Source organism: Furipterus horrens, unplaced genomic scaffold, assembly GCF_987537825.1.
Source record: "Furipterus horrens unplaced genomic scaffold, mFurHor1.1.pri manual_scaffold_2, whole genome shotgun sequence".
Lineage (NCBI taxonomy): Eukaryota > Metazoa > Chordata > Mammalia > Chiroptera > Furipteridae > Furipterus > Furipterus horrens.
Genome location: NW_028327172.1, coordinates 184,581,964 through 184,595,107, shown reverse-complemented (window position 1 = coordinate 184,595,107; position 13,144 = coordinate 184,581,964). Strand labels below are relative to the sequence as shown.

The 13,144-nt window shown below is 35.9% G+C and overlaps 1 protein-coding gene across 3 annotated transcripts in view; it reads right to left on the bottom strand.

Moving 5' to 3' along the window:
- Positions 1-13,144, bottom strand: part of CLOCK (clock circadian regulator) — a 131,916-nt gene that overhangs the window by 35,871 nt on the left and 82,901 nt on the right. For all 3 annotated transcript variants that reach the window (XM_090266855.1, XM_090266854.1, XM_090266856.1), the window contains exons 9-10: positions 8,304-8,393; positions 2,647-2,767 (exon numbers count right to left, since the gene is read on the bottom strand). In XM_090266855.1, coding sequence (XP_090122981.1) covers positions 2,647-2,767; positions 8,304-8,393 — 211 coding nt within the window. The remainder of the gene's footprint in view (positions 1-2,646; positions 2,768-8,303; positions 8,394-13,144) is intronic.

Genomic DNA, 13,144 nt, shown 5'->3' with positions numbered 1-13,144 from the left:
AGAAGGGATATGATGGACAGAGAGATGATTCACATTCTGTATGGGACGAAACAGGGCAGTGTGAGATTTCATCACACTATTCAGAATGGCGTGTGATTTACTGTACTGTTAACTTCAATGGGCTTTCCCCATTGTTACTACCTCTTCCTAAAACTCACATTTCTTCATTCCCATAACCTGAAATGTACCTTCCTATCTTATTGAATATCTGCGTATCTCTGCTAATCAGTCTTCCGAATGCAAGCATTCACAAGTTATTTTGACTTTGATCTTCTACTAGCCTTTATAAATTTATCAGGTTTAATAAACTTATTCCTAAGCCTCTCTCTCCAGCTCTAACATTTCATATAAGACAGTGTCAGGACATTTCTACTTGACTGTCTCATCTGTAACTCAAACTAAAAATATTTCTAAGTGAATTCATCCCTCTTCCTTCATAAGCCAGCAATCCTTCCCCTTTGCCCTATGTGTGCCTGTCTCCCAAGATAGAAGTCATATCAATTTGGTCTCTTCTCCTTCACAAGCCCTCAAAATAATCTGTCACCAGGACTTGCTTTTTATTTCACAAAAAAAGCTCATAAGTTACTTCCTCTAAATGACCATCCAATATTACCAATTTAGTACAGATGAAAATGACCTTACATCTAGGTAACCACGAGCATGGATCCTATATGCATTCATACCCTCGCCACTGGGATTTAACTTTCCTCTCCCTACTACTGTCAGCCTAATGTCACTCTCACCACTATTATTTTAGCACTTAAGGACTAGCAACACCTCTCTTTGTTCATAGCATCAAATTCATATTCTTCTGTCATTATCATGAATGACTTTATCATCTAACTTAACAGGTTCAAAATCTAACCACCTTCTTCCTGAAACCTTCTCCACTGATTATCCGTAGCCACTTGTCTCCTGTACCTAACACTGAGTCCTATGGAATCTGTCTACTCAACATTTATATACAGGTTTCCTTCTCTATCCTTACTTCTATTGCTAGAATTATATAATTTTTATTTTGAACTCCAGTCTAATCCTTTTCAAAATGTTCCACCTGAGAATTATTTTTCAAACCAAAAAATACTACCCAAATACTACCCTTTCACTGGCTTCTCCCTGTGTAAAAAATAAAAATTAAACTTGTTAGAATGAAAGTTTAGGCCCTATTTCCCTCTCTAGACACAAATCACACCACCTTACTTTCATTATGGCTCAAATGACCTACTTGCAGAATCCTGCATTTTCTAAGCAATTTTCTCTCTGTTTTAAATTATGTTTAATCTTCTGGCATAAAACACATTTCCTGGGGAAACAACTTTCTGTACAGCAGTTGTTTAACTAGGGGGTCATCAAGTCATTTAATTAAGGCTTTTCTCTATCCAAAAGTATTGTTGCTATCCACCCTTTGATCTCAGAAGCAGAAGCCTAATGTCTGTCTTTCTCCAGAGGCTTCCATTCAGTTCTTCTGCCAATTCTGCTCTTATGAAAATCTCTAAAGTGGACTCCTTCTTTGTCAACTTCTTTCGCTATCCCAGGGTTCCACCCTTGTAATTCTTCTCTCCTTGCTCTATATATTCACCTCAAGCAATGTAATTCAATCCATGACTTCAAATGCTATTTAAAGGCACATAACTGACCTCTATGTTATTATATCCAGCCCAAATCTTTCTCCTAGGTGAAAATCTACAGTGAACTATTGGTAATGTCACAAGAACTTGATTTTTAAGCATTAACAAGTAGGCTTCAAATGAACCCTCATGGTCTCTCGTTCTTCTCATCACCTTCTGACAGGCTACCCATTCACATCAAAGATATCCATTCATACATACTAACACATACATGTGTGCGTATATGTATCTCAATTCTTGGACAGTTTTCTATACAATTTGAGAGTTCAAAATACCAAGAACTTTTCAAATAATTAAGATCAGCATTACCAGAAAAGTCAAAATTTAAAATCATAAAAAAGTGATTAAAGAAAATATCTAATAACTAATGGCCAACTATAGTGTTATAATTTCAGATTTTATAGAGCATAATTTAGTGAAGAAAATAAGGTATTCTGGTCAAATTAATTTGTCCAATGAATCTAGGAGAAATGTCTGATTATACCATAACGGTTTGTACTTCTGAAAGGCAGATACTGTTCTTGGCACTTCTATGATATTGTACAAGTGCCTGGCACATAAGATAAAGCCAATTAATGATTTTTAATTAGTAAAGCAAACTATTTTCTTATTTAATAATTCTTAAAAATACAGAAGTTGTTTTTTTCTAGTTTAAGTGTCCAATTGGTTGATTATAGTGAAAATGAGAATGTTTAATTTTCTCATTACATAAAATAAGATTTAACTTAAAAGTTAATAAAACTATATTGCAAAGTTCCATTTTTGTGTAAAATACAGTTTTATGGCCTATTATAAAAAAACAGATGGGATTTCAATATACTTTAGAATACAGTTCAGACTTTAAAATATGGTAATAAGTCCATATTATATATTTTTGAAATTTTTAAAATGAATTAATAAGGTATATGGAATGATACTGTTAATTAGTTACTTGTGTCTGTGTTTGTCACAAAATTATAAAAGCAAAATATAACATGACCAAATATATTTAGCTTTTGGCATAACAGCTACTACTTACATTTTAAATATTCAGGGGTTAATGAGTCACTTTCCAGCAGATGGGTAGACAGTATTTTATAAACCTCTGAATGTTCCCCCTCTGGGATAAAATTAAATATACTTTGATCCACAAGATCAGACTGAAAAAGAAATTCAAGAAAATAAAATAACTTTAGTGACTCAAGAGACATGCATTTTAAAAGTATAAATTCACTCTTAAAACATCAGGTAAACATGTGATTAACTTTTGTTTATTTGTAAAAACTGAAAACATCAAGTTACAGAGCACAACCCTCAAAACAAGAAAGGCGGAAGACAGTTAACATGATCTTCACACCTCTGATACTAGTGTCTTCATCAGGTCCAGGATCAAAATGACCTGGAAAGTCTGATAAATGACTCACAAAGGTGACTTTCACCAGATTTGAACATTTAAAATATAACAGGACTAAGAAAGTTGATTAGAAAAAACTTTGGCTACAAGACACAGCCCTACCGAATATCCAAATCTCTGGTGATTGACGGTGGTATACACTACAAAAATGGCCCAAAGGACTAGCCACAGGTTAAGTGAGGAGATTTGACTTTGGTGTCATTTCAATTGTCCAAAGTGGCCTGTCTTTTTTATTCTATCTTTTCCAGCCATTTATCCTGCATCCCATGTTAAAAAGCCCTGCTGCTAGCTACCTCTCCCCACTCAAAAGGCAAGTAATATGTCAAACATTATAATTCTTGCTCAAATATGGCTTTAGTTTATGATTCATTAATCAACTGTAATTTGACAAACATCAGGGTGCCTACAATGTGCCATGACTACAGAATCAAAAATCAGTAATACAGTTCCTATCCTAAAAACCATTGACAACAAAACAAATCAGCGACTTCACATTTTCTTCCAAATTCAGTTTATTCTATTTGGTTTCTCTAAATTTTCAAACTGCTCTGTGGAATCCTGGGATACTTAAGAGGCACCTCAAGGACTGTGGAAGTGAAGGTCGAGGGCAAGAAAAGTGAAAAGGAGCTGTGAAGGCAGGGCTAAGGGTCTTTCCTCATAGTCACAAAAGCAGTCCCACTTTTATTTTCCTTATATTTTAAACATTGTAAAGATTTTGTTTGGAGAAACAGCTTCACAGCTTAAAAACAGAAACAAAAAAGAAAAAATCTTAAATAGCAACAAAAGAGAACCACTGGGGAGGCAAGAGGTTGGGAAAGGGTGTTTTTCGATACTCTCTGTTCAAGCCAGGCATGCACACTCTGTTTCTCCAGCTCTCCAAGTGCACCGCATGAAATGGAATAGCCTTCCCCTCTTTCTCCACATATTTGTGTCCTCCAATTTTCAAAGACCCAGTTCACATTATTTCCCTCAAAAAAGTATTTGCTTAACGCCATAATCCACACTAAAAATAATAAAATTCCTTCAGTAGTTACTCTTCTTATCATTCATTTCCCGTAAGAAATTTCTGTCAATTGTATTTTACTATCTGTGTTCTACTGCCTACTGCCCATAGGTTAATTAAAGGGCCCATCTCCTATATCTTTATTTCCCTCCCTTTAAATCAAGGCATAGTAACTCTGTGCATTGCATAAAAGTTATTAATACAGTAAATGATTCTAGATGAAGGAGTTACTCGATAAAGGCTAATGGGGGAACCAAACTAAAAATATACCTGTATTTTAACAAGGATTTCTTTTCTGAAAGTCTGAAAAGCTTCTAGAACAGAAGTTATGCACTGAAAATTTGGCATGAGTAACAAAAATGCTAGAAAATTGCCTTTTATTAACAAAATAAACTATAAGCATTCATATTAATGTTAAAAATAGTTTTAACAGAAAAATAAGAACCAGAACTTTCATTTTGGCATTGGTTATAGTTTTCTACTATCATTTATTCTGACAATTTCTTTCACCATTTCAGTAAATTATAAATTTACTTACGTCACCCTTGCTTTTCCAGCTATAAACTGATAGGGTGTTTCATATTCAGAGAGAAAGAATATGAGTGGTTAAAACAGAGTGGTATGATCACCAGCACTACTTTCCAACTTTTGTACTTTCTCTGAAACTTTATTGTCGGAGGTATCAAAGTTAGCAGGCAACTAACTAATTAACCAATGTGTCAAATTTTTCATTAACTACTAAATTTAAAATCTCTAAATGAAGCTAATCACACTTGATATTGCCAGACCATCCACTCAGTTCCCAAATACAATTCAAAGGAAAAAAAAAAACCCATCTTGATCCTTTTATCTCCTTCAATCATTTTCATGAAGAAGATATGTAAACCCTGCTGATTTATGTATGACATCAATCAATAGCCTGTTTTTTCTACATTTGATTAATGTGATCATTTTGTGGAAATTATTGTTACCAATTATGTTTTCCAGTAGGTATACAACTGACAGACAAATAATTGCTGTAGAGAGTAGGTGCTTAGCAAGGACTGAAAGCTCCTCAGGAAAAAAGTTAGATATATGTTGAATAAAACATGTTATTAAATAACTGTGTTACTTATGTACAGGCGTAAGGAACAAAAATTCTGGCCCTGTCAAATAAGCTTTCATAATTATTATATAACTATTCAAAAAATTCTAAACTGCATTTCTGCATACCGCAGATAAAGACTGTAATGACTTTCTTAAAACATATTTGTGTTTACATTTCCAAACTATCAGGTTAAGAGGAGTAGAAGAGAAAAGGCTCATCCAGTATCTTATTGGTGGCCCTTTTAGTCCTGGACTCTGTTAAGCAAAATGTGATTAATCATCTTCCCTATATTACTTGATTACAAATTTAATATATTCTTTCTGAACACACTTAGCAAGTGTGAAGAAATCAACCTTTAGTTGTAAAATTTTACAAATGTTAAGTATGAAATATAGTAAGACACCAACTTTGTGTCTTGGAAGTTCCATATAAGTGTTGCAAAGTTAAGTCCAATTTCTCTGAGTATCACATTTCTTGCTAATACATGGGCTATGCTAAGGATGTCTAAAATTATTTCAGGCACTAAGGTGGCAGAACCCTATAATTTAGTCATACAAGGCCAGATGAGGAGAAAATATCTGTAAATTTCCTTTCTAATTTCAAAATAAATAAAGCATTTATGTCCAATTATGAGCCACAAATAGATTAAAAGGTGCCTGATGTACTTAAGTATGAAGTGACAAAGTTAAGAAAACATTTTATTTTGCAGGACATACAGAATCAGTCTTGTAATCTTATAATCAGATTTAAAATTTTAATTAAAAATTTTTAAGTCATACTGATCACTGATTAAGATGGCAAGTTTTAACTTCTCAACAAAACTGAATCACAAACACTGAAGTCTAACTTAGGGATTTGCTAATGTGTCACCCCTTCTTGCAACAGCCAAAATTCTATTTTAAGCAGTACGTGTGCATATTAAAACACAAAGAAAGAGACAGTGTTGTTTTAAAGCTTTTGTTTAGCATCTGTTAGTTTGTTAATGACAACCCCGAAGCAGAAAATCACATATTTTTTTCCTTATGTTTGATCCTAATAATTATTCTTCTCAAAAAATACTTGTTTCCTTTCTTTCCAAAAAACGCTTGTGTTTACATTTTCAAGACATCAAGCAATAGACAGTTCCGCAATGTCAGTGATGTGAAAGAAAGCGTCTGTAGTAACTGGTGAGCAGAAACAACTGTATCAATGAAGGATACTACTAACTTGGTATGGAATGAAATGGGTCTACTGGAGCAGCAGCAGCAGCAACCTCTGCTCAAAAGCTCACCGACCAGTCTATATGCTTTGGCTAATACAAACAATTAAAAAGATCCAGATAATGTTAATAACAGAGGAAACTGGGTATGGGTCAAATGGGAACTCTCTGTATTATATTCTTAATTTTTCTGTAATTTAAAAACAGCTCTAAAATAAAGTTTTTTAAAAATCAAGGATGAAATGGAAAGGTGAAGAGGATTTTCATTGAGGAAGGGAATGTTAATGATCAAATGCCTGGATCCCAACTAGATCCTGTCACATGTTATCTACTTCAATAATCAATTAAATTCTACCTCACTAAAGATTCCACACCAGTGTGCCATTAGTAAGGAATTTTTAAAACAGCCACATCAAATAGCCTACTCATTTTTATACATTCAATACAAAATTACTGAATGCCTCTCTGAGAAACTAGCTAGCACATGTGGACACAGAGATAAAGTCCCTTCACATATACCTACCATAATTATCCTAATAAACAGAAAATTACAATTCATGTGTCATGATGGAAGTATGTATATGGGAGTGTGAGAACAGAGGGGAAGGGTATCTGATTCTGAATGAAGTTAAGAAAAGTAACAAGGAAGCAGGCTTTTACAAAGTGTGGCTGCACTGCAAATGATGCTCTGATTATGACTAAATTTTAAAAAGTAATCTAAAAAAAATTACAGTTTCCATAAATAATGAAAAGAAAACCTACACTACTGTATATGGTTAAAAAGCATATAATTATACCTTTATTTAAATTACTTAATCTTATTTTAATTATATCTTAATCCTACAATGTATTTCTTTCCCTAGCTTTTTTCACTATATAATTTTTTTAAAAAGAGTAGGCCAGAACATTTAGTCAATCAATCTGTCCTTTTCTCTGCCCATACTAATTTACTTGTGTATTCTACAATCTCATTGTTTACTCTCAAAGAAATTTTAGATGTTGGGGTCATCACCTAATATTTGAGCTTACTATTAAAAAAGAGCCCCTAGAAAAGCATTAAAGCTAAGTCATTTTCTGTGTGAGCCAAAGAAATCAACAAATTACTTACTGCCTGGCTTTCAGTAAAAAATTACCCTTTTAGAATCTAGTCTTATAAATTATGAACTGGCAGAATAATCAGAGGGAAGAAGATAGTGCTTGTCAAAATTGCTTGAAAGAGACCTTTAAAAAATAGGTATTTTGTATTGTTATTATGTTTCAAGAGACATTGTAAGTGTAATTTGTAAGTAACTTTAGAATATTTACACTACAAGTCCTATCTTAAGTAACAACATTACATATTGAATAAAAAATTCAAATTCATTAAAACCAACCACTGCAGCAGAGCACCTACCACACACAGTGCCTGGCAGAGAGGTGATGTTCAATAAATATATCTTGACTAAAACAACAAACACATAATTCTGGTATTCACCATCTTTATCAAAATTACACAATGAAATTATTTTCTAATTTTGTATTCTTAAGGTCATATTGATAACAAATTGAATAGGGTCATTATAGCATTATCAATTCAAGCCACAGAGCACAAAAGTTCTGCACCTATTATTTTTAGTGTGTTCATATTAAGTCATTCTTTTAAGAAAATTATTTGAGTTCCTCTACCTGCAACAAGTATTTCATTAGAAATTTAGTTATTCCCAAAATATTCTCAGTGATTTAGCAACATCTTCACCAGGCTACACTGTAAACTTAGCATTTGAAAAAAGAGGGCAAGACAACAGAGGCTAAATAAAACGGTCATTGAATAATGACACAGATTACAGTCATGACTGAACTGAGAAAATAGCCATGTTAAAACAAAGACATATTTTAAGCTCTCCTCCCCACTCCGCTTATTGCTCAACACTGCTCTGGAGGTACACTTCCTAATGCTTTACAACGTTTATAATAGTCATTAAATAAGAAAGAGAACATGGGATTTTAGTACTTACTGGTAAATGTTCAAGTAACGAAGTTACACTCTCAGACACATATATTATGCTTCCATCTGTCATGATTGCTAAAAAAAAACCATCAAGAGCCTGAAATTAAACATAATGGTCAGTTAAATGAAAAGAAAAAAATTGTTTCATAGGACAGAAATAAAAATCTAACTTATTAAATGACAAAGAATGTAATGTGGAAATTTCCAGAGCACTATCAAAATGCTAGCTTTTCCCCTTTACAATACCATAGTATAGTATATACCTTTGTGCATTTAAAAATGCTTTTGGAGAGAAAAAGATCACTCTATGGCCATCTACTGAACAGCTGGTTTCTAAAAGATACACTTAATGTTCTATCTTTATCATTTACATATTATATGAAGATGGACTTATTAAAGATGCTAATATCTCTGAAGAACACATGCCATCAATATTATGTCCTTGGCACACACAAAAAATATCACCTTTTGTATATATCAACAGAAGGGTGTATGATTGAACTGTAGGGACATACATGAGGAATAAAATGAAACAGAAACAAAGATGAAAAAGCAGGCTGATGTCAGATATGAAAAAACCTTGAAATACCAGGTTAAGACATAAGGACTTTGTGCAAGAGTAGTCTAGAAGTAGCGTGTATGATGGTTTAGAGGAAAGAAAATAATTAAGTCAGGGAAATCTCAGTGGCTTTTGGAATAGTGAGGGAAGTTAATGAGAATCTGAATGAAATTAGGAGTGTTTAAAGAATAGAGAAGAAAGGACTTAGGCAAACACTAAGAAATGTGAAGTTACAGTTCAGTAGAGAAGCCAGTACAAGGAATACAATACTTATAAAGCGATCCTGTACTTTATATATTATAGATTATTTTCATTTGATAATCCTAGGCACAAAAGTGACAGCTAAAGAAGTGAGATCTGATTTCTGGCCAACATGGAGGCGTAGACAGACACACTGCGTCTCCCTCCACAACTAAGAAGGAATACAACTACCTCAAAACTAGAAACAACCAGAAGTTACAGAAAATCAAACTGTATGGAAGTCCAGCAAACAAAGATATAAAGAAGAAATACTCATCCAGACAGGTAGGAGGGGCAGAGCTGCGGCAGAGAGGACACAGTGTGGTGGCGGCAGCAGCGGTGGCAGCGGCAGGCCGGCAGAAAGCACAGTCACACATTTTAAAAAGTCATGAGGGACACCGGGGGAACATTCCCAGCTCCTCACCGGACCTAGCAGCTCAGGGTCCCAGCACCAGGGAAAATCAAGCCTCATTGCTTCTGACTGTGCAAACCAGTGGGGGTTGGGGCGGAGGCAGGAACTGCCGGTCTCTCAGTAGAGTCTGCTTGTTTAAAGGGCCCCCACGATCCTAGGACGTCCGCAGACTCACCCACTCTAGGAACAATGGCCAGGGCAGCAGCTAGAGGGGCGCCAGTCTGGTGCAGAAGTGGGAGAGGTGCCTGGAAAAGGGGCGAGTGCTGGGCAGGCGGCATTGTTCCCTCTCAGACCCCTACTCCACATATAGCACAACAATGTGGTGAAACAGGTCGCATGGTACTGATGAATCCCTAAGGCTCCGCCCCTTACAACACAGCAGGAGCAACAGCTCTACCTGGGACATAGAGGCAAACAAACACAGGAGCCTGTCAGAATGAGGAGACAGAGAAGTATGGCCCAAAAGGGGAAATGAATCAAGGTTCCAGTGGGAGAACTAAGCGACAAGGAGATAGCCAACCTAACAGAGGAGGAGATGGACAACATAACAGACGTAGAATTCAAAACACTGGTGATAAAGATGCTCATGGGCTTGACAGATATGCTTGAGCACGGCAAATGCATAAGAGAAGAAGTGAAGGCTATGCTAAGCGAAACGAAGGAAAATCCACACAAAACCAATGGTGAAGGGAAGGAAACCAGGGTTCAAATCAATGATTTGGAACATATAGAAGAAAAAAACAGTCAACCAGTGCAGAATGAGGAAGCAAGAATTGAAAAAAATTAGGACAACTTCCCAAATTTTGCGAAGGAGATGGACATACAGGTCTGGGAAGCACGGAGGGTCCCAGATGAGCTGGACCAGAGGAGACCACACCAGAATGCATCATGATTGAGATGCCAAAGGCAAAAGATAAAGAGAGAGTCCTGGGGGCAGCAAGAGAGAGGCGGAGAGTTGCCTATAGGGAGGTGCCTATAGGACTATCAGCTGATTTCTCAGAGCACACTTTGCAGGCAGCAAGGGACTGGCAAGCAGTATTCAATGTGATGAAAGGCAACCTGCAACCAAGATTACTCTATCCAGCAAGGCTATTATTTGGAATGGAAGGGCTGATGAAGTGCTTCACAGACAAGGTAAAGCTAAAGGGATTCATTGTCACTAAGCCATTACTATATGAAATATCAAAGGGATTTACTTAAGAAAAAGAAGATCAAAACTATGAACACTAAAATGACAACAAACTCACAACTGTCAAGAACTAAATCTAAAAAATAAAAACAAAATCCAACCAAGCAAACCAGAACAGGAACAGAATTATTGGTATGGGGATCATCTGAACGGTTATCAGCTGGGAGGAGGAAGGGGAAGAAATGGGGATATGGTGCAGGGATTAAGAAGCATAATCGGTTGGTACAAAATACAGGGGGAAGTTAAGAATAATATAGGAAAGGGTGAAGCCAAATAATTTATATGCACAACCCATGGACATGAACTAAGGAGGGTGGGATTGCTGGAGGCAAGTGGGGTACTGGGCAGAGAGGAGCAAAGGGGAAAAAAATTGGAACTACTGTAACAACATAATCAATAAAATATACTTAAAAAAAAAAAAGTGAGGTCTGCAGATCTGCACGCCAGACAAATCCTTGAGGAAATTATCTACATGTGGGGATGAGAAGGACAAGTACCAGAGGAAATGACAAAGATAGAGTACATTGTCAAAGGGGAATCACTAGAAGAGAACATAGCAAGGGGAATGAGGAGGAAGAGGTTTTGTTCAGTGTAATATGAGATCAAACAGGATAAGAAATGAGAAAATGAGAAATGAATTTGTTGACTTTCAAAAGAGATGTCAACAGGAAAATTAGTCAGACTTCAATGAATTTAGAGATGAGTGGATGCCAGAAAACACTCTACCAGGAACTTTAAAAGGAAGAAAGGAGAGATGTAAGTTTTAAGGGAACCAAGTATCAAGCGAAAACAATAAAAAAAAAAGTAACTGAAGTATACTTGCAGGCTGAGGGAAAGGAAAATCCAGTGGAAAAGATACCAAGAAGAGTTTCTCTTCTACAAAAACAGTAATCACACTAAATTTGGATTTCTTGCTTAATTATAGGGTTCTCGTAGGACAGCAATCTCTAATAGAACCATATTTATCTTCTTCAACATTTATCTGCAGCATCTAGCATATGTGTAGCACACAGTGGATAAAAAATAAAAAATAAAAAAACCTTGTATATAATTTATGGAGCTGGGAGTTAGAGCAACCTCCCTTTATTTCTAAGCATGTGTTGAATGTATAGAAAAAGGCACCTCCACATCCCCTTCTATTGGGGGAGAGACTTGGATATTAAAAAGAACTTATTCTGAGTAGATGATGACCTTCTAAAAGGCTTAGACAAACCCATTCTTGGCAAATGCATAAGAAGAAGATTACAAACCTCGTAATTTATGCAAATCCATGAAATTATTTTTACAAAACAACTTAATATAATGCCAGTTATTATTTCATAAGGAAAAGGGTCAAAATGATGTTATTAAGAACTAGCTTTTCTCATGTGAAGCTAGATAATATATATCATCTTTGAAAGCAAATTAATATTTACTATGATGATCTGTATTTGCTCTTAGGATATTTGCTAAGAAGCAGGGTGCCAGCTCTCTTGTGTAAAGAGAATGAATTGAAATCAGAACTCTTAATGACTTAATCCCATTCCTGGGACTATAGCCTGCCCTTTCCTCTTTCAAAACAAAGATTAAGCAGAGAAAAGCCTCCACTAGCACGTTGCCAGATTCTTAAGACAAGTAAGGACCCAGGGCCCAGACTTCTTTTGAGCAGAAAAATGTCATTTCCCAAGCAGGTAGGTGGGTACACCAAAAATTAAAAGGGCCTTGAAGAGGGGCCTGAAGAGGAAGATCAGAGACAAGGCAGAGGAAGCAAGACAGAGAAGGACATCCTTGTCCCAAGACTGAAGACTGAAGCTTATCCCTCTTCCACATTGTGATATAAGGGAAAAACTCATTAGTTAAACTCCTTGTCTTCCTATTTGATATTGACTTAACCCACAATAAAAGGATTAAGTAAACCTTCTTTGTTAGTGGGTGTTTAATCTGGGGAAGACTGAAATGGAAGTTCTAAGGAAAGGGATAGAACTTCCTCGTGGATCTATAGCTAAAATGAAGTTGACAGGGCACTAGCCCTTCCCCTGTGTATTACCAGAGAGAGCTGCCAGCTTCCAAGACAAAGAACAACACACTAAGAGATGGCTCCACATAAACATGGCTTTTACAGAGGTCAAGCTAAATTGCTCTGATTTCCTTGACTACTCTCTACCTCCCCAAGGGCCACAAAGAATATTCGTTGCAAAAGAAGTAAAGAGAGGAAGAGAGGGATGGCAATGGAGAAAAGGAGAGAGAAACAGCCAACAGAGAAGTTATAAGTGAATTTTAAGTTCTCAGTCCCAGTTCTTCCATTAATTAGCTTTCAGACCTTGGACAAGCTGCAACTTCTCTAAGCCTCATCTGTAAAATGAAGAGGTTGAGGTGAATGATCTATCTTTGACTAGCAGCTCTAACATTCCAAGATTGAGATACGGCCTACATCTGAAATTCTGAAAATTGTTATCTGCACTGCCTACC